This window comes from Colius striatus, chromosome 17 (genome assembly GCF_028858725.1).
Source record: "Colius striatus isolate bColStr4 chromosome 17, bColStr4.1.hap1, whole genome shotgun sequence".
NCBI lineage: Eukaryota > Metazoa > Chordata > Aves > Coliiformes > Coliidae > Colius > Colius striatus.
The window spans coordinates 4,971,167-4,992,616 of NC_084775.1; the positions used below are offsets into that span (position 1 = coordinate 4,971,167).

Below are 21,450 nucleotides of genomic sequence, written 5' to 3' on the forward strand. Positions count from 1 at the left end.
ACTCTTCCTGCAGCAGAAGATCTGGGACTTCTTCCTGCCCCTGAAGCCAGTGGCAATCCGAATGGGAAACAAAACCCAGGGGAAAAACACAGGTAACATCTGTATGTGGAAGGAGGGGTTGGATCTGTGAGTTGCAGGAACCTCTCAATCACACCTTTGCTCCTGTCATCTGCACTTGCAGATTGCTGGCTCCTGGCCTGATTCTTGCAGACCTTCCTGTGACTTTGCAGCTCACCTGCCCTACTTGCTGTCCCTAAGATGCCCTGGGCAGAGGAATGTTGGCTGTACTCCCTTCAAAGTAGCAGCAGGAGCCTCTGCTTTGATCTGCCTCCAGAATTTTCCTAAACATCCCAAACCATGCCAAGGAAAGGCCTCTCATTCTTCCTCTGGGATAGCTGCAGCAGCACCCAGGGGCTTTGCTGACCTGTGTGGCTCAGAGCAGTCTTTAGCCACAGTGGTCTGACAAGCTGTGGCTACTGGAGGCACACCCAGCAGAGTATGAAGCAGGCAGCTTTGTGCTGTGTGCTCTTTCCTTTCATAGCCTAACAGTGGATGTACCTTTTATTTGCTCTTAGAGACACCTTTGAAAGCCTGCTTCAGCTGTTAAGTCAGGCTTCTTTGGTTTGTATGTAGAGAATAAGCTTTTAAAAGGCAGCTTGGCCATTTTCAGGCTGGATTGAAACTTTAGTGGGAGCTGAATGCTTTATCTATAGGAATCTATAGTAAAGAAAGCCCTATTCACCCTTAATTAGCCAATTAGTGGTTGTGTGTACCCCACATGATGCTCAGTTGAACCTTTCCTTCCTCCAAGGTTATGTCTTTGTTGACTTCAAGAGTGAATCAGAAATGCAGAGGGCCTTGAAGCTAAAGAAAGAATACATAGGTAAGGGCTGTTTGTTTCTCCTTGTTGTGCCTGATGTGGATGGGAGGGTGCTCAGCTGCTGGAGTGTTCACTACAGAAGTATTTCCCCTTGTTTGAGTTTTCCCAGGCAGATGGTGAGGGTGGTTTCCTCCACTCAGCTGACCTGGGATAAAGCAGGTGCCATGTCAGAAGCAGCAGAGGATTGGCAAGTGCCTAAGCTGGGGTTTTTATCCTATGCTTGGTGTGTATCTTGCTCTTGGAGTAAAAATGCTATTGTTTAAATCTGGTGTGGGGCAGTGCAGGGGATTTGTACAGACAGTTCTGGAAGCCTGTGTTTGAAACCTGTTCTTGACTAATCTTTAGTGGACCTACTAAAACTGTATTTGCAGAAATCCAGTGCAGGATGGGAAGAGCTCCTTGGGCTGGAGCTCTCTGAAAGGAAGGGACACTGCAGAGTTGTCTAGCAAATGTTATCCTGGCTTTTACAACACTGAACTCCCTTGATGTCTTTAAATCAAGGAGAGTTCTGCTCAAGGCTTATGGAACTGGAATAGCTTGTGTCAGTGCTGTAAGCCCAGGCTCTTTGCACAGTGCTGGTGATGTGAAGCCTCTGATGTGCCTGTGTGTGTGTGTGTGTGGATTAGGTGGCCGATGCGTTCGGGTGTTCCGATGCAAGGACACCCCCAAGGAAACTGTTACCACAAAACCTGATAAGCAGCCATGGGAAAGAAGGAAGAGAGATGATGAGGAGGAAGAAGACTTATCTGAATCAGGGAGACTCTTTGTCAGGAATCTTCCCTTTACTAGCACTGAGGAGGACTTGGAGAAGATCTTTTCCAAGTACGGTAAGTATTTGCTGTGGGGCTGGGCCTTGCAGGGCTACATCTTCCCTTTAGATACACAGAGGTTTTCTTGCTGGGTGTAAATGGACAAAGCTCTGTGTCCCACACCTCTTGAATATAGACCAAGTCCCATCATCTTTATTGTCTGGTGTGTGGCTGCTTGGCTTTGAAACTGGTGCTGGCTCCGTGCTCCTTTGCTCGAGGCATGTGCTGCAGTGTGTGTCTGCCCTCACCTCTCTCATTGCATCTCTGATGCAATGCTAAAAGCTCTTGCCATTCTGAGTCCTGGTGGGATGGGGAGGAGGAGAAGATAACCAAAAGCACCTGCTGTATGAAATGCTCATCATGCAGAATTTCTAGATCCCAGAGGCAGGAGGTGAACCCCTGAGACACACCCCAAATTCACATCCATGTTTGGCAGGTCAGGTGGAAGCTTGAAGTTTCCCCCTTCTAGCTCAAAGTTAAAAACAACAAGGTTCTCTTGGCATTAGAGTGTCCTGCAGGGGCAAAGGAGAGAGTTAGGTTGTGGAAATGTTTATTGCTAACTGGAGGTGAATGGAACTGCTCAGAGTTTGCCTGGTTTGTGTTGTGTGTCCAAGCCCTGTGAGCTGCCACACAGGGCACAAGGGAACTCAGGGTGCTTTTGCTGGGTCTGCCTTGTCAGTCTGCAGCCAGCAGCTCCTCCCTCAGGCTGGGAGCTCACCACATGCCCTCTGCAATAGCCAGAGCTGCTCTGCCCTCCCCAGCTCCCCTTCTCCCCAGCTTTGGCCAGGAGCTGCCAGTTCAGGGTGTGTGATGGCTGGCTGAGGACATGCCTCATATAAAGCTTTGCATTTGCAGGACCCCTCTCAGAGATCCATTTCCCTATAGACAGACTGACCAAGAAACCCAAAGGATTTGCTTTCATTACCTACATGATTCCTGAGCATGCAGTGAAGGCTTATGCAGAGATGGATGGGCAAGTGTTCCAGGTAGGGGAGTGATGCTTGTGCTATTGGACCACAGCTGGTGGGGAGGGTTTGTTAGTAACATGACCAAGTGTTGCTGAACAGGTTGAGTCCCTTCTGCCTTGCTGCATGGGAATAGTTCCTTTTGGTAGAGGTCCCAAAACCTAAGCTAGAGGTGGAGAAGGTGATTGAGTCTCAGTCTCTCACACTGTGTGACTACTCTGACTTGCAGCAGTATTTGCTTTGGGAAGGAAGGTTCCCTCCTTCCACCAAAGCTTCTGGAAAATGTGCCAGAACATTTCCTCCACCCTGCTTAGTTGATGAACTTGTGGGGGTTCTTTCAGAGCTGCTGAACCTCTTATTGCATGTTTTTCTAGGGCAGGATGATGCATCTCTTACCATCCACAATCAGAAAGGAAAAACCAGAAGATGCAGATGCAGAAGAGTCTTCCTACAAAAAGCAAAAAGAGGCCAAGGACAAAGCCAACAGTGCCAGGTACAGAGGGCTCAGCCCAACCTGCCACATTCCCAAGGGGCAGGAATGCATGTGAGGGTTCTGCAGGGGCTGTGTAGACTACCAAAGGCAGTAAAGCAGATGCTGTGCAGCTGCTGTTTCCTTCATCCACCTGATTCCATTGTCCAAGTAGTCCAGCAGAAATGGCTTTGTGGATGAGTTCATTTCTCTGCTGTCTAACAAAAGCTGGTCTGATGCTGTGATTCTTTAGGGTAATTGGGGTTTTCTCCTCTACTTGGCCACCTGTATTACTAGTAGGAGCTTTAGCTAAGTGCCAGTTCAGTTTGAAAGAAGGCTGATACTTGGAAGTTGAAGGGAAAAAAGTACAGCCTTGCTTGCATGGGCTTTTTGCTTTTAGGAAATGGGTTGAACAGATGTGTTCCTCTGGGGCAACGTCTGAACTTCCAGCTGTAACTACAGAGCTGTGAGCAGTGACCTCTAGGGGGGCAGAGCTCAGCTTCCTGCACTGCCACCTTCCTCACGTCTCTCCAGTCACATCTCCCTCATCCTGGCCCTTCCAGGGCTTTCCTTCCCTCTAACTCTTCACTCTGGCTGCTGATGGTGGCATTCAAAGCTGTTTTTTCCCAGGACCACTGAACAGAGAGACAGCAGTGGGAGAAGGGGCCATGGGACTGAACCTGTCTCTTCTCTTTCCAGCTCTCACAACTGGAACACGTTGTTTGTGGGGACAAATGCTGTGGCTGATGCCATTGCTCAGAAGTACAACACCTCCAAAAGCCATGTGCTGGATCATGTGAGTGGGGTTATTGATCAGTTGGGGTGGGAGATCCCTTTCCTATCTATTTCCTTGGTGCTCAGGGCCTTCCTAGCCTTTGTGCATCAGTGAGCACCATGCAGGCTGATTCATCCTTGGTGCTGCAGCCTCCCTGTGGGATCTGAGCCTAACAGTCTCTTTGTCATTGGAAGACAAAGTGATCCTCCCAAGCCTCCCTTCTCAGTCTGCTTCTGTGTGGCTCAGTTCTGCATTTCTACATAGAGGTTGATGGGGGAATTTGCACCTTAGAGCTCAGATCCTTCCTGGAAGCTTTGTTTTGCCTTGGGAAGCATCTGACTCCAACAGCAAAACTCCCAGCAGCTGCAGAGGAGCTGAAGCATTTTACCTTCAAGCTCTCTGCCCAATTCCCTTTGCATCTGCTTCTGAGAGCAGCAGGTGACTGACATTCTTGCCTGCAGGAGAGTAAAGACAGCGTGGCAGTGAGGGTGGCTCTGGGAGAGACGCAGCTGGTCCAGGAAATTCGCCAGTTCCTCATTGAAAATGGAGTCAGCCTGGATTCCTTCAGTCAGGTGAGATGCCCAGCTGGAGGCAGAGCTGGGCACCCATCTCTTCTTTAGGATGGCCTGATTCCTCTGCTCTCTTTGATAAATCCTCAGCATCTTGCAGGATTGATCCCTTAGCAGATGTTGTGTCCATTTGAAAATGCAACTGCCCTTGGTTGAAATACACAGTACAATGGCTTACAGTGGGATGCTCAGCTTGCTGTGGGCAAAGGGAGGGGTTCTGTGTCCATACCAGGGTAGATCTGGGCCTGAAACTTCCATACATGAGATTTATGGAAGGGGAGGTTGTAGGGGGGTTGATCTTACAGGGAATGTTTTCTAAATGGCTGTTTGACCCCATTGAGTCCTGGAGAAGAGGAGGCAGAGAGAACTCTTCATCACTCTCTACAACTACCTGAAAAGGGAGGTGGGGATCAGTCTCTCCTGCCAAGTATTGAGTAATAGGATAAGAGGAAATGGCCTCAAGTTGCATCAGGGGAGGTTTAGATTGGAGACTGGGAAGAGCTTATTCCCTGGGTGAGCTGTTAGACTTTGGAATGGGCTGCCCAGGGAGGTGAGGGAGTCTCCATCCCTGACAATGTTTAAAAGACACATAGCTGAGGTGCTGGGGGCTGTGGGTTAGGGGTGGGCTTGGCAGGAGAAGGGGGAGGGCTGAGACTCCAGGGCCTTAAAGGGCTTTTCCAACCCAAATGACCGTGATTCCATGAACGGGATGATGTGCAGTGAGAGCAAGCAATGTGTTCCATCCTAAATCTTCAGTTAGCAAGATACTGGGTTTTGCTGTTTGAAATCCTGTCTCCCCTTTCTTCTTTCCCTCCCCTCCCCTCCCCTCCCCTCCCTCCCTGCCTGTGGCAGGCTGCTGGACAGCGGAGTAAAACAGTGATCCTGGTGAAGAACCTGCCGGCCAGCACGAGCGTGGCAGAGCTGGAGGAGGTCTTTGGCAAACACGGCAGCCTGGGCCGGGTGCTGCTGCCACAAGGAGGGATCACAGCCATTGTGGAGTTCCTGGAGCCAACTGAGGCCAAGCAAGCATTCACCAAGCTGGCCTACTCCAAGGTGAGCGTGGTGAGGGGCAGGGAGCTGCCTGGAGAGCGTGAGGCTGCAGGAAGGAGCGTGTGCCACAAATGTGAGGGGCAGAGGACTTCTGAGGGAGGTGAATTATCCCAGAGCCACTGCTTTTACTCTCCATCCTTGGGATTTAGGGAGATGCCCTGTTGTCCTGGTTTGGCTGGGATAGTTTTCTTCCCAGGGAGGCTGTGGAATCTCCTCTGGAGGTTTTCAGAACCCATCTGGACACGTTCCTGTGGCACCTGAGCCAGGTGGGACCTGCTTTAGCAGGGGGTTGGATTGGATGATCTCTAGAGGTCCCTCCCAACCCCCACCATTCTGTGATTCTTCCTAGTAGCTGGTACAGGGCTGTGTTATGGGTTTGTGCTGAAAAGCCTGTTGCTAACACAGGGGTGTTCTGATTATTGCCCAGCAGCACTTGCACAGCATCAAAGGCTTTTCTGCTTCTCCCCCTGCCCTGCCAGCAAGTGGCCTGGTGTGAGGCACAAGAAGCTGGGAAGGGAGCATGGCCAGGACAGCTGATCTGAACTGGTTCCAGGGTTATTCCATACCATAGACCATTGTGTCCAGTATATAAACTGAGGGGAGCTGGCAGGGAGAGGCAGATCCCTGGCATCAGTCAGTGAGTGGTGAGCAATTGCATTGGGCAGCACTTGAGAGTTTTTCTCTTGGATTATTTCTCTCTGTTACATTTCATTACTATTCTATAGTACCTTTTCTTTTCACTTTATTTAGTTGGCTGTTCTTTCAGGTGCCAGGGGGTGAGCAAGCTGCTGCATAGTGCTGGCTGGGGTTAAACCATGACACTGGTACATTCTTACATGGCTGAGTGTGGCTCTTGACCTGCAGAAGGTGACTAGATGAGGGGACTGTGGCACATCTAGCAATCCTCAGTGGACTAGGAGGGTTTCTTTTGCCTGTGGTAACACAAGAATGAGGTACACAGTAGACTGTGGTCCCATGTGAGGCTGGATACAGACTCCTTTGATGAAAGAAAGTTTAGCCTGATGAAAAAGTTGTTCAGCTTTTCCACTGCTGTTTCCCATTACAGACTGGGAGGAAAATAAGGCTGAGAGCAGAGCTTTTTCTCCAGACCTTGCCCTCCACCTTTAATTTCTCTCCTGTGTTCTCTTTGCAGTTTCATTCTGTGCCATTGTATCTGGAATGGGCTCCAATGGGTGTGTTCCTCAGCCCAACTCCCCCCAAAAAAACCCTTGAGGCTCCAGAAGAGGAGAACAAAGCAGGGCTGGTACCTGGTAAGAACTTTTGACTTAAGGACAGAGGCATCTGTTCCTCAGAGGCCCTGCCCCATGGGCAACCAAGCTGCTGGGCAGCAGTGGGTGGCACCTGGTCAGGTCATATTGTGCCACCCAGGTCTTCATCCTGCCCTGTCTGACTGAGCCTCTTCCCTCCTCTTTCCTGAAACAAGCCTCCTTCAAAGGTGGTGTGGTTTTTTTCTGGGCCTTGTCAGCAAATATCCTGCTGGCTGGAGCCAGAGTCAGGCCACTCAGCCAAAAAGGCTTGGGCTGTGTGGTGCTGGAGGCAAGGAAGGCAGCTGCATGGAGGCAACTCTTGGGCTGGGTGGGGATCTCAGCACACCTCTGGCCCAATGCAGGCTGTCCTTGTACAAAAAGAGGGAGGAATCAGCCTAGAAACATTACCAAGGGGATGTTCATGGCAAGGAGACCTGTGTAGTTTGCTGTGTGTGAGCACAGCATCAGCTGTGCTGTAGGGTTTGGTGTGAGGGTGTCTGGGGAAGCAGGTTTGAGGAGTCTCTACTCTTAAGGAACAGGCAGTATTTTAGTTTCCATGGGGAGATATTCCTGCCCTGTGTGTTGAGTGTGCTTCAGTCTCTGTCCACCCACAAAGAGCCAGCAGAGAAGTGGCCTCTTGTGCTGGAGTGTTGTTACTCACTGTTAGCTGGGCTAGTGGGCATGCACCCCAACATCTGGCTGGGTTACATCTGACAAAGTTGGGCTTTTTGTTTCAGGTGAAGCTACAAAAAGCTTGGAGGAAAAAGCAGCACAGGATGAAGAAGAGGAGGAGGAGGAAGAAGAAGAAGAAGAGGAGGAGCAAAGCCCTCCTGGGTGTACCTTATTCATCAAAAACCTGAACTTTGCCACCACAGAAGACACACTGAAGGAGGTGAGCCATGAGGGAGGAGAGAGGCCTGGGCTTTGCTTGGCACAGTCTGCTCTGATGGAGCAGGAAGGGGTTGAGTGTGTGGTTGAGGGCCAGGCTGAGATGTCTGATGGAGTAAAGTCCAGCTGCATGAAAGGGCTCCACTCTGCAGCAAAAGGCAAGGGGCAAGCTGTTCTTCACCTCTTCTGCTGAAGACAAGGTGTTTAAAAGGAGTTAAACTGCAGCCAGTATGACCCAGTGGGAGAGGAGGAAGCACTGGATTGTACAGGGACTGGGAACTCTGCTTTGGGGTTTCAGATGTCACTTCAGACATGTATCTGAGGGTGTTTTGGTGGGGTTTAATTCCACCTTGAGACAGCTGGAGGCAGTAGGAAATCTTTGAAGACTCCTCATCTCCCATGCTCTCTGTAATGCTTCTCCTTGGGATGAGCACTTGCAGCTGTGCTGCTGCTTTGTGTGCTAAGGCAGGAAAGAAATAAATGATGGTTTCAACTCAGATATGCTTTTCATCTAAGCTTCTACCAGCATTGAGCTGTCTGTGCTGCTGTACCTCAGGAAAGCACTTGGGAGAGATCATAGCACTTCTGAAGCCATCTGGGATGTTAATAGCAACAGAGGGGGAAAAGGAACTGGGAGTTCTTGTCTCTGCCACGTTTTGTAACCATGTGAAATGCCACATGCCATGGCCCAAGAGTGCTGGGCATGTCTGTCCATCCTGGCCCTGTGCTCCTCTACCTTGAGACTGTGGTACTGTGTAGAGACCCTGGTCCATTTGGGTCTGGGGCCAAAGGCAAACATTTAGAGAAGGACTGACACTTGTCCCCTCTTTCTGCCTTCTGGCTGCAGTTTGATAAGGGAGTTGAATAGCTACTTTGCAACCTCTGCTCTCCTCCAGCCTCTCCTGTGCATGCCTTTGGAAAAGAACTGTGTTCCAGGAGTCACCCACCCACCTGGCAGAGGGCATCTGGTAGTCCATAGTGTTCCTCCAGAGCCATCCCAGATCTCTGCACTGCTCCTGAGGAACACTGAAGGATTTCTGGGGACGTGTGTATTGATTTCTTTAAGTCTTTGTGTGTCTGGATGTATCTTTTCTTACAGGAATAACATTAGAAGCAAAGCCTCAGCTGCACTGGCTGCTTGTCAGCTGTGCACTGGGGGGAGGTGAGCCTGGCAGCTTCTGGCTCTGCCACATTGTCACTGCAGTGGGGTTGCAAGGCTGTGTCAAAGGGAACTGAATCACGTGTCCAAATTCCTTGCAGACCTTCTCCAAAGTGGGAGCTGTGAAGAGCTGCACAATATCCAAGAAGAAAGACAAAGCAGGTACTTTAGATATTGCTGTTCAATTCCTTCCCTCAGCTGGCTGCTGAGGGCTCAGGTGTGGCACTGCTTTAGCATTCATCTGGCTGAGCATTTATGTTCTCATTGGAGAAATCCTTAATACTTCTAGAAGTGTGTCTGTTGAAATGGCTGAAAGCAGCAACCAAAAATAGCCTGGGCTTTGGTCTAGAAGGTTCAGCTCAATTGTAGGATTGGTGGAGATGTGGCCTTCTCTTAAGATCTGCCAGCTCAGCCAGCTCCATCAGGATCACCCAGAGCAGGATGCATGTTGAAAGGAACTGGTGCCCCATGATGATTAAACCTGTACATGACAGGCTTTATCCACAACAGTGGCCAAGATCTGAGGCTGAGTGGGCTCTGTTTGCCTTCTGCCTGCCAGCTCTGAACCCAGCAGGCTGTGGGGCTGAGGACTTGGGCCCCTTGTGTGGTTGGACAGGGAGGAGCTGGCTTCAGGCAAGTGCTTGCTGGATGGGCTGTGTCTGTCTGGATTTTAGGCTACTGTGTGGGATTTTTGAACAGGGCTCCTGGCAATTTGTATCCCACTGAAAGGGAAATGGTGCAAATTCTTCAGTACCATATCTGGCTGTAGGTGAGCTCATCACCAGACAGCAACATTGGAGTCCAGGCTGACCCCATCCCACCTCCCAGAGCAATCCCCTTCTGTCACTGTGGGGTCACTTCTGTGGCCTGCTACCATTGAGGTTTGGAGACTGGGTTTTTCTTTCCTCAGCCAGCCTCAGCACTCCAGTGCTGGTCTGTGTTGCTCAGAAGCATGGTGTGATGGGATATGCTGCAAAGCTTTGCTGTACAGGAAGGTGGAATAGATATCTCCTCCTTTGGTGTGAAGCCAGCAGCTGCCCACCCAGATGCACAGCAGTGCTTGCTCCTTTTGTGCCTTGCAAACCTCAAAGTCATTTTATCTCTTAAATGAAATGCAGAGCTTGCACTTGGTGATGCTGAGACACACAGCACATGACAGTCCAAGCTGACACAACCTGAGGTGCACAGCTCCCAGCAGTGGTCAGTAGCTGAGTGCTTGGCAGGTGTTGGCCAAACTACATTTCTGAAGGGATTGCAGGTTAGAAGTGTCTCTAGTGTGCCAGCCTGTGCCTGTTCTCCCTTGTCCTGTCACTGGCCACCACACAACAAACACTGGCCCCATCCTCTCAACACTCACCCTTTAGGTATTGATCAACATTGATGAGATCCCCCCTCAGCCTTTTCCAGGCTGAGCAGCCCCAGGTCCCACAGCCTTTCCTCACAAGGAAGATGCTCCATCCCCTCAGCATCTTGGTGGCCCTGCACTGGCCTCTCTGCAGCAGTTCCCTGTCCCTCTGCAGCTGAGGAGCCCAGAACTGGCCACAGGACTCCAGATGAGGCCTCAGCAGATATGGCAGAGCAGAGGGGGGACAGAACCTCCCTTGGGCTGCTGCCCACACTCGTTTTGATGCCCCCAGGCTGCCATTGGCTTCTTGCCCACGAGGGCCCAATGCTGGCTCCTGGTCAGTTTGCTGCCCACCAGCACTCCCAGGTCCCTCTCCTGCTAACTGATTCTATTTTGTAAATCTTCTGCTTAACATTCTCACTGTTTCCTACTGTCTTAAGGAGTCTCTTTTTTTCCCTGACAGGCACTTTGCTTTCCATGGGCTTTGGATTTGTGGAGTACAAGAAGCCAGAGAGTGCCCAGAAGGCCCTGCGCCGGCTCCAGGTACACTAAAGCATTGTCAGTCCAGAGATAGTGGGCAAAGGCTGGCTGAACTGTGCCATTCAAAGTGGAGCTGAGGATGTCAGTGCTATGAGTTCCACTGGGCAGATGGAGAAGCCTCTAAAATGGGTCAGATTTGTGAGGGAAGAGGGTATGTAAAGGCACAAGACCTTAGAGTGTCTCCTAGTGCTGGTCCAATAGGCGGGTGGTAGAAAATGTGCAGTGATTGAAAATGAATGGGTTTATTGTGCAAGGTGCTCTTTGCAGGGGTGACAGAGACCCAAACCCCCACTCCAAATGAGAGCAAATACTGCTTAGGGTTCATTGCTGCAGAGCTGAGCTTTTCTCTCTGTCATTGTACCATTGCTTCAGGGTCTTCTAGCCCCCTGCCCTCTCCATGACGTGTGACACAGGCTTTGGCAGCACTGTGAAGGAGTGAATCATTCTCCTTGTTGCTAGAAAAAACATGCAAGTGTTTGGTGCACACTGCTTGGCTGGGGTGGGCCAGACAGCTGGGCTGATCCCTCTCAGGGCACGTGTGAAGGAGTGACTCAGGGTGATCTCTGCATGTTCAATGACCACAATTCATGAGCCACATAAACCTTTCACATTCCACAGCTTACCTGTAGATGTGCCTCTGTCCTTTTGAAAGGCAGGATGCCAGGGGAGAGGTGAAGCAGGAAAATGGGTGTTTGATGGAGGGAGTGGGCAGCAAGGCTCCAGGTAGTGACTTTACATGCTGTGTGCCCAATCAGGGATGATTAGGCAAGAGGCTGCTTGTTTTCTGTGCTGAACCACAGGAGGTTCTTTGAGGTGCAGGAAGCAAGAGACAAAAGACTTTCTTGACATCCTTGACTCATTCCAGAACAAACAGGAGGACAGTCCATGCCTGGAGGAGTTTGCAGTCTAAAGGTGGAGGAAACCATAGCCCAAAGCAGTGAAGTGTCTTGTTTTTGGCAGAGCTGAGGTTGATGGACAACTAGATGAGGGATGGTGGCTGCTGCTTCAGTCAGTCTGGCTGTCTCCAGCCTCATGTCAGAAGTGGTGCCTTGCCTGAGTGCTGCTCAGCAGAGAAGAAAGTTGGGAGAAATGTGGGAACAAGCAAGATGTGAAATGTGGTGCTTGTATCTGGAAGCTGTTGAGACTTTGTTTTAAACAATATTCTTATTTATTTCCTCATTTCCCCTCCCTTCTAATGTTGTTTCTTTGGTTTCACTTCTAGGGCTGCTCTGTGGATGGCCATAAGCTGGAAGTGAAGATCTCAGAGCGAGCTGTCAGGTAAAGCTTGTGTCTCACCTCTGTAAAGTGGGGACATTGAACCTGATGAGGGATGCAGCTGTAGTGCTCTGCCTGTTGGACACATCAGCCCCTCTTGTGCTTCACTCACTTTAGTCAGTCTTACTTGGAAAGAAGACAGAAATGCTGAGTAGTTGATGCAAAGGTGTTTGCTCACTGAGTGATGCATTTCCAGTTAATATCCCTAACCAGCATGCAGTAGTGGGACCCAAAAAATGAGCTCAAAGCAAGAACCAGGTGCTTGAGTTTTCTCCCACACTGAAAAGGCTCCTCTAAGGCCTCTGCTTTGGTGATAGTTCAGTCAGAGTTGCAAAATCAACTGAGAGCTCGAGTTCCACTGGGTTCTTGAAGACAAATATTCCCAGGGTAATGAAATCTTTTACCCTAGTTCATCAGGGAGAACAAGAGCTGAAGAGTAGTGTTCTGCTGCTGATTCTGATGAGATCAAGACAAATACATGTTCCTTTCTTGCTTGGAAAAAACCCTTTGTGTTTAACTCTTGTCTGAGCAGTCAGGTGCAGAGGAGATGGCCACTTGTTGGATGAATTTACTTGGAGTTTGAGTCCTGGTTCTCTTATGGTTTCCTTCCTAGTTTTTATTCAGTACAGAATCTTACAGAGGGCAAAGCTGAAAATGAATCCAGACATTTGACAGGGAATGCTGGCACCAAAAAACTATCAGTTTAGACACTTTGGAAACCCTGCTAGAGGAGAGATCTCTTCAATGTCAACATCTGTTTGAAAACCCAGCCCCTGGGGACCAGTCTGACAGCTCCTTGTCTGCACTTTGTGTTTCAGTTCTTTAATGAGTCATTTTCATCCACGTTGATGTTTGAAATCCCTTCAGTAGGTATCCAGCCTACAATGTGAATGCTTTGCTCTGTGAAATAAGCTGCTGTGGTTTATGTTGAGTAAACTCTTATCTTGTCCAGATGCAATACAACTGTAAAGTTAAAGACCAACATTCCTCTGGTATTTGCTAAGCCAGTAAGGGAAAGGCTTGAAATGACATGAATCTGTTCACTTCAACATGTCAACTAGTGCCTAGATCTGATGTCAAAAGAAGAGTTAGGGGCAAATGTGAGTCCAGGCCTGCTGCCTAACCTCAGCTGAGGAAGCTGGGAACTTTGACTTTCAGGTGTAGGATTTAAATCTCTTGGAACCATTCCTTCTTGGTTTCTTCACCAGTGAGATACCAGCAATGTGAGCTAGCCAGGACACTTTTCTGCCTTCCTGATTTTGAAGGAGACAGAATATCCTGGATGTTTGGAGGCACTCTGGTCCTTACCTGCCCTTTCTGTTGCCCTCACAGGCCTGCTGTGAAATCATCCCGAAGGAAACAAACCATCAAGAAGCAGAAGACTTCCAAGATCTTGGTCCGGAACATCCCCTTCCAGGCCACTGTCAGGGAAATCAGGGAGCTCTTCAGGTAGGAAATTGCTTTCTGTTGCCTCTGTGGAGTGCTCTGGGCTGGAGCCAGGGTGGTTTTCATATGGGATCTTGCTATCAGATTGTTAATAGGCTGAGTTTTGTTTTCTCTGTGGAACTACACAAGGCTTTTCCTGAGTGTAAAACCAATGGCTTGGCAGGTTACAGCAGGATGGAAACTGCTGGTGAGACAGAGGTCACATAAGTGTTTTGGCTGGAGCTGCTGTGAGCTGTCAGACCTGGTGTCCCCCCACCATGAGGCAGATATCCACAGAACTTGGCTGTCTCTCTGCCTGGAGAGTCACTGACCCAGCACTGGGTGCTTTTTCCCTCTTGCCTGAAAGGTGTGCAGCAGCTTTCCAGGTGCTCAGCACACAGGGCTGGGGAGAAGCACCAAGGGCTGCTGCAGACAGCCAGTGGGAAAGGCTTTGGCTCAGGCTGGTAGCACATCACAGTAGTGATAGTGCAGCTCCTTCCCATCTTGGAAGAAGCACTCACATCTTGCTTTCCCTTCCCTGAGTGTTTCACCATGTGTGCCTCACACAGCCAGTGAGCTGTTGCCCTGTGGTGGGCAGCCCTGTGTCTGTAAGGATGTGGGACTGTGCTGCCTGTAATACAAGCAGCCCCTTATCAGCTGTGAGACCTGCCTGGGGTAGTGCTGAGCCTTGAACAGGGATTTTGTGATCCCAGCCTCATTCTTCTGTGCTGTTTCCTTTGTGTCCTCAGCCTTTTGTGCAGTGACTCCTTAAGCTTTGTAAAGCATCCCAGGAAAGAAGGGAAACTTTCTAAACCACATCATACAGCATCTTTCCAACTCCCAGGATGGGAAGCTTTGGTTCATTGACCCAGACCATGGTCCCTGCTTGTGGAAAGAGTGTGGGGAAATGCATGTCCAGCTCTGCCCATTGGTTTTCCCCAGTCTGCAAAGTAAGGGTGGTGGCTCACATCTGAGGGCACAGTCAAGCCCTGTGTCAGGAGGTGGCTTTTCTGTGTGGGTCTGGCTAAGCAGAAGGCAGATCCTTTTGTCTGGAGGGGACTGTGGCATTTCTTTTGAAGGGGGGAAGTTGAGGACTTGCTTAACCCTTTAAACCTCCCCAGACTATGCAGTGGAAACTGCCTTGGGAGGAGCTGCAGGGCAGTGACTTGTTCCTTAGGGGAGAAACTCCATATTTCCTTCTGTGTGGTGTATTCTACTTACTTTATTGGTGTGTGTATTGTCCTGACTTGACCCCAGGTAAGGACAGTGTGTCCTGCATGGCTGGCAGGCTGGTTCCTTGCAGGGTGTAAGGTGGTGAGGAAAGTTCCAGCATTGTTTTGAGATGGGCTCTGGAGGTTTATTTGTGACTTCTCTTGGCTACACATTGTTGGAAGGGTGATGGGTAGGCACAGTGTAAAGATGCCTGTAGAAGAGCAAAAGGTTTTTCTTGCTTGTGCCTTGGATGCTTTTGCTTCAACACTGCCCTGAGTGAACAGGGCAAAAAACCACTCTCTGGACTTCCACATGCTGAATGTTTTGGTGTGTGGGGCACTGTGAACTTCAAACCCAACCCTGAATGGCAACAGGCATGAGCTTCATACAGCTGGAGCAAACAAAACCAGGGGGATCTATTTACCTTCTAGGGCCTTGGGTTAAGGTCAAGGAGCTGGGTGACTTGTGTCCATCATGAGGCAAGACAAGCCCAGCAGAGCCTGTTGGGGGGAGTTTGTGGTATGGGGTTTTTTTCTCTCCTGTCTCATCTAGCACCTCATTGCTGTGCAGAGGAGCAGCCTGATTAATATTGCAAGGAACATGCAGCCCTCAGCCTGAGCATCCCATTCATTTCCCTCAGAGGTGGGGGTTTTATCCTCAAAACAGAAGCCAACAGCCTGGGGGGAGGAGGAGGAGGACCCACAATCCTCCCTCCATCCCTGCCAGCCCTCCTGCCTTCCAGCATGACTAAAAGCAGGCGTGACAGGACACTGCCCAACGCTTCACCCTCTGGGGTTGCCTCTTCTTGTAATGATTTTAAATGCCTTTAGCTCTGAAGCTTTTTAGCTCTTTCTGCATTTAGGAACATGTCTTTATTTGTATTTCTTTGCTTAGTTCTTTGGAAGTGGCAAACAATTGCTGGGCAGCAGGGATGGCATGGCTGCAGGGGGCACTCTTAGCCTGCCCAGCACAGCTTGGCTAGCACTGCCAGCCCCGGGGCCACCCAGGGACCCCAGAGCCACACTGATGGGCACTGCCATGTGGGACAGCAGCCCTGGGCTTGCTGAGATAGGAGACTTTGCCCAGCTGAGCATCTTCTCCATTGTTTCACATGCTCAAAAGCCACTTTCCAGCCCTGCAGCTGATACTGTCTCCCAACCTGCTTCTGTGCTGGCTTTTCTGCTTCTCTCCTGTCTCCCAACCTGCTTCCTTCTGTGCTGGCTTTTCTGCTTCTCTCCATTGCATGGGCAGGAGAAAAAAGAAGAAATAAATACATGTACACACACTATCCATAGATACATCTATCAGTGTGTGCATGTGTTACCCCAGACAAATACATACATTAGCCAATATGTTAGCCCAAACAATATTCCTGTGTTTTGAGCTTGGTCAAGGAGCTGTGTCTTCCTTTTTATGTGGCCCCACAGGAGGTGTCAACGGCCCTGGAACAGCAAAACAAGGGAGTCAAGTGTTTTGAATAGTGGATTTTGAAAGCTGCTGTATTTGTGCTGCTCAGCACAGTGCAGGAAATCCTGCCCTGCTTCTCTTCATGCTTTTTCATGGCATTCTTTATGGATCCAGCACTTGTCCTGCACCCTCACTGGTGTTCTCATCTCTGGAGGGTGACACTGGATGTTTTGTCTGTGTCCTTCTCCTTGCTTTTGCCCTTCTCCAGCTGCTTCCAGTGCTCTGCTCCACCCTGGGGGCTGGACTGGGCTGTGGTTTGGGAGTGGGATGGTGACACAAGTGATTTTTCCCCAAGCTCACAGTTTGCAGGAGGTCCAAAGCAATTGTGTTTCTTTACATTTTGGAGTTGGAGGATATGGAGTTCTCATTCTTGGGCTGGAGAAAGGTGATGCTTTGTTTTCACTGTAAGGGAGTGATGAACCTTCTAGGTTAACAGCCAGAGTCCTCTGCCTGCAAAAGAAATGTCTTGTTGCAGGGCTCCATCAGCCTTAGGTGCTGCCCACCTTGCACCCAGAGCTGATGGCTTTGCTGGAGCATGCAGCACTAGCTCAGACTGTGTCCCTCTGCCCTCTGCCAGAGGTGTTGGCCTCTCTCACACTGGCAAGGGACATGCTTTTCCTGTTTTTGAGACCCAAGAGGTGTTATTTGCTTTCCAATTCTAGGGGCTCCTTTTGGGCCAGGTGTGAAGATTTTGCTTTTGTGGGTGCTGAGGATTTTTTTCCCCCATTTTTAGTCTTTGGTACATTCTACCCTCATCTTTACTACCTGCAAAAATAACCCAGGACAGGTGGTCCTTGGTTCTTTCCAAAGAGCCATAGTTAGTGGTGGAGGGACAAAGGGATTGGTATGTCATGAAGGCTGCTAATTTTTGCTACCAAATTGAGGGGCTTTTATGGCAAGACTTGTTTTTTTTTTTCCAGGAACTGGAGATGTGGGCAGCTGAATTGGAGAGCTGTGAAAGGCCACATTTTCACAGATTGGAGCTCTTGGCAATTGCTGAAAATGAGGCTCCTTTAAAATCTTATCACATTAAATCCATGCAGCCCTTGTTGGAAGTTCCAAATAACTCTTTGTTTCATAGCATCCTCTTCAATCCTCCTTCCCCCCATCCCACCTGCACCAACTTTCATGAATATTCAAAGTCAGGCTGTTTTGCAGTTGGCATGTAAGGTTTCAAGGAGATATATGTTTTGTTTTCCCCAAAGGAGGAACAATTAGATTTGGAAAAAGACTTCTTAGCAGATTTCTACCCAATCAAATGCAACCTGAGGGATAGATACTGGTGAGAGTCTGCCTGGAGTGGGACATAACTGACACTTGTACTGCCCAAGGAGGCAGCTTTTAGAGTTGCATCTCAAGCAGCATGTTTTGGGGCTGGCACTGCTTCCTCTCTTCTTTCCAAAGTATATCTGAGGACTTGTTGTTGGGTCTGTATCTCTGAGTTGTCCAGAGATTGCAATGACCATCACTTCCAGCTCTCCCCTGCCAGGTAGCTGTGGCAGACACTGTCAGCCCCCAGAGCCTACGTGGTGAGTGTGGAAGGTGTTTCATTGTCCATCTTTTGCCTTTCACCTGTAGGAACTGCCTTCAAACACATTGTGGAAAGCTGTTAAAGCACAAAAATTATTATCAGGTGAGAGACTGGCCTTTAATTTGACTAAAGAAGCAGCTAGCAGGAGAAGGAACTGAGAGGTATGCCAGGCACAGCACGGGTTATCAGGTGCATTTATCTCTGTATTGTGGCTTTCCTGTAAAGCAAGTAATGCTGCTGCTTGTGAAGACCTTTGGGGGTGGGTGTCTCTTTTGATTTTAATTCCTTTGCTGACTGTTTTCTCCTTCTTGACAAAGACATGGCATTTATTGCATCTGGCAAAACAAGTGCCTGGGACTGATTAGGAGAAAACAGATCTATTCCCTCTGATAGAGGGAGGGGGGAAAGTGAAGACAGGCAGTGGGACAAGACTTTGGAGTCATGTCTCTTCTAGAAGAAGAAGAAAAAACCTCTGAAGGAAGATATGGATAACTGGCAGAGATCTATATATATATTTTTTTAAAGGCAGTCTTTATGAAGTTAATTTTATAAGATGATGCCTTTCACTTCTTCTGACCTATTATAATAAAGTGGAGTTATCAGAATGGGCTTTTCATTTCCCATTATAAAGGACACGGTGGTATAATGAATCCATCTGCCAGACATGCTTGCTGTTCACACCTTTCTGCCAGTAATGGAGTCTACATGACTGAAGACAATTTCTCCTTCCCAGAGGAACGTTGCCCTGTTGAAGCCATGGAAATCTTTGCTACTGAAAGGCAGAGGAGGGGATAAAAAAATGAGTCCCTTCATAAACATGTGAGTTTGTGAAGCTAATGCTGGGCAGTATTAATTGGAATATTCACAGTGCTGTAAGCATCACTTGCTGAGCAGTCTGATGTCAGATCACTCTCAGAGCCATGCTTTGGCTTTTAAAACCTTAGATGTTGTGCTACAAGTGTTTCAAAATCCATTGCTGCTTCCTGTTAGCTGCTTGGAAGCACAAAATGTTAAGGGTTGGAAGGGATCTCATCCAGTGCAACCCCCTGCCAGAGCAGGACCACCTAGAGTAGGGCACACAGGAGCTCATCCAGGTGAGTCTGAGTGTCCCCAGGAGGGAGACTCCACAGCCCATCTGGGCAGCCCCTGCCAGTGCTCCCTCAACCTCAACAGGGAAGAAATTCTTCCTTGTATTGCTTTGGAACCTGTGTTTCTCTCCCTGCTGTCCCCCTGCAGTTATCTGGCCTGTGAGTGTGGGAGATGAAGCTGGTGGGTGGGCTGCTGGGGAGAAGCCTCAGGAGCTGCTGAGCCCGTGCTGGAGGTCTGCTCTGGAGGTGGTGGGACAAGCTCAGTGAGTCTGCTGGTTCCTCTGCCATCCTACCACCTCAGCAGATCTGTCCTAGGTCAGATGTCTCCTTGCTTAGCTCCCCACTGGCAGTGCTGTCTCCCAGTGTGTCTGCACTCTCTGGTGAAAAGCCAAAGGGCAAATCTTTCTCCACTGTTCATCAGCTGGAAACTTCACAAAGTGACTCATCTCCTTTGAGCTGTCCAGAGCCACCCCCAGAGCTCCTGCTCCAGGCCACTGAGTGCCCTGAGGTCTCAGACACTTGATGATGTGCTGGTTTACATCTGAGCACACACATTAGGTGTGTGTGTGTTCTCTCCTCAGTGTACAGGTAGATTCCTGTGCTGACAGTGCTTTTTGCCCTGGTTTGGTCTATCCTTAGGGATAGTAATGCCTGTGTCCCATTCTAAAGGTGGCTTCCCCAAACCACAGTACAAACCCAGAGCACTGCAGGGCTGCATGCATGGGAAGTAGCATCAGTGAGCTGATTTGAGGCCAGCTCCTCAGGAGGTGTGAATGCAAGCAGGTGCCAGCAGATGATGTGGCACTTTGCCTGAATGCAGGATTTCAGCTCTCTAATTAGGATGCAAGCTCTGGAATTTGGGCTGCTGAGTGTCTGAAGAAGAGCTTGTCTGGTGTGGGGGAGCTGCAGGATGCTGCTCTGGATTGCAGCTTTCCATCCCTGGGGTGGCTCTGCCCCTCTCACTCCTGTTTGCCCATGGAATTGGGAAGCACTTGCTAAAAATGTGTCTTTGGGTGTGTTTTCTTGTGGTTAGGAAGCTGCTTGGTTGATTTCTTTGTCCTTCCTGGCTGAGGAGCACTGCCCTACTGGGTAGCTTTAGGTGGGTTTGGGCTTTGCAATGGGAAGATGGAGTTTCTTCACATTTCCTCCTGTGTCCCCAGCAGTGTCTCCTTCCAGCAGACTCAGGGCTGCTGTGTTGGCCTGCTGGGGTCTCCCCTGTGATCCCACTGCATAACCTGCCTCTCCTCCCAACCTCAGGCTGGTTTTTCCCCTTTGGAAGGTTTTAAGTCTTGCCTCTGAGGCCAAACCCCTGGCCCACCCTATGTCATCATCTCTGGATTATGGGCAGCCCTGATCTGCACAGCCTGCCCCAGCTGCATCTCTACAGCTCACCTTGGCACAAGGAATTGCCTAATCCTTGTGTGCTCCCCTGTCCAGATTGCAGAGTGTAGGTGCTTTTTTGGGCACCTACTTGCAGGCACGTGCACCAGCCTCATCACCAGAGAGCTCTGGATGAGAACACAGGCATCTGCTGGACTGGTTTGTTTCTCTTCCTATCTCAAAAAGCAAGCCTCAAGCTTTTGCCTTATGTGCTGGAAACCCAACCACAGCATCAGTGTGGTTTGATATTCAAGAGCCCAGAAATGGAACTGGCCACTTTAATTGGACTGTCCAAACTGAGCCATGGGGTGAGGGGAAGAGGGAAACAGGGTTTGAGTTTGAGTCATAAAGGTGTTTAACATAGATAAGGAAATGTTTAACTCTCAGTTATCTTGGCAGAGTTGCTTTAAAAGCTGGATCTTCCCAAGAGCAGAAGGGGTTTTTTCCCCTCCTTCAGCACATCTCTTTCCCTCTCTGACATACTCATTGCCATCTTTGATTCTTCATGGGGTGTTTTTTCCCCCTTCTGCACTCCACAGGCTCCCAATCCCCACAGATCCACTTTCCTGCTCACCCAAAACCTCTGCTGAGGGCATTTCAGCTGCCTGCTTTGGCTCAATCCAGTTGTCTGATGTGAATGAAGGGAGTTTCTGTGCTGCTTCCTCCTGTCTCCTGCCCAAGCATCTCTCTCACCAGGGCACCAAGCCCAGCCTCCCCGTGGGACTTGATTAGTTTTGCCCCACAGACTCCATTGCTCAGGGAAGAGAGGTGAGGAAGGGGCTGCTTTGGAAAATGACTTATTTGAATGTAGCTGTGGGGTTTTGCTCTGGGGTTATTTTTGTGGCACATGTGTGGGTACATGTGGGCTCATCCTCCTCAGTAAGAAACAAGACACAAAGCCCAGAGGAGCTGCTGTCTCCTGTGAATAGCTCAGTGTTATTCCTATTATAAGGTCTCCTTTTGTCTGAGTTGTTAAGGAGGATGTGTGCATCTATATATAAAGAAAGGAAAAACCTGTTGGGTTGTTATTTTGCCTGAAGGCTGTAGCTGGTTCTTGTTCAGTTTCAGAGTTGCCCCTTGGCCACTGAGGCTGCTCTGGGAGCTGACAGCCCAGGGCTTGCAGAACCTCCAGTGTTGAAATGCCACTGGACTCACTTTGGAGCTCGTGTCTCAGCCTTTAAGCCAAGGAGCAATCAAGATGCTCATTGCCTTGATGCTGAAATTCTTCTCTCTGTTGCATTTCTTGCCTCTCCAGTTCTTGCAGGGTGACATTGACCCATCCACCTGCCTGTCTCTCACTTGCATCCACGTGGGGATGTTTTTCAGTCTCACTTCACGAGAAGGGCCTGAACCAG

General features: G+C 49.5%; 1 protein-coding gene across 3 annotated transcripts in view; it reads left to right on the plus strand.

Annotated features, from left to right (window-relative positions):
- The window catches only part of RBM19 (RNA binding motif protein 19), a 72,923-nt gene that overhangs the window by 5,944 nt on the left and 45,529 nt on the right, over positions 1 to 21,450 (plus strand). Inside the window, exons 8-22 of one of the 3 annotated variants that reach the window (XM_062009860.1) lie at positions 14 to 92; positions 812 to 883; positions 1,507 to 1,707; positions 2,545 to 2,675; positions 3,029 to 3,147; positions 3,823 to 3,919; positions 4,360 to 4,470; positions 5,320 to 5,520; positions 6,671 to 6,788; positions 7,523 to 7,677; positions 8,934 to 8,994; positions 10,641 to 10,720; positions 11,940 to 11,995; positions 13,325 to 13,441; positions 17,017 to 17,137. In XM_062009860.1, the coding sequence (XP_061865844.1) occupies positions 14 to 92; positions 812 to 883; positions 1,507 to 1,707; positions 2,545 to 2,675; positions 3,029 to 3,147; positions 3,823 to 3,919; positions 4,360 to 4,470; positions 5,320 to 5,520; positions 6,671 to 6,788; positions 7,523 to 7,677; positions 8,934 to 8,994; positions 10,641 to 10,720; positions 11,940 to 11,995; positions 13,325 to 13,441; positions 17,017 to 17,113 (1,695 nt within the window). In that variant the 3' untranslated portion in view covers positions 17,114 to 17,137. Of the gene's footprint in view, positions 1 to 13; positions 93 to 811; positions 884 to 1,506; positions 1,708 to 2,544; positions 2,676 to 3,028; positions 3,148 to 3,822; positions 3,920 to 4,359; positions 4,471 to 5,319; positions 5,521 to 6,670; positions 6,789 to 7,522; positions 7,678 to 8,933; positions 8,995 to 10,640; positions 10,721 to 11,939; positions 11,996 to 13,324; positions 13,442 to 17,016; positions 17,138 to 21,450 lie in introns of those variants that run through there. The other 2 variants (XM_062009859.1, XM_062009858.1) reach the window with 2 other exon arrangements.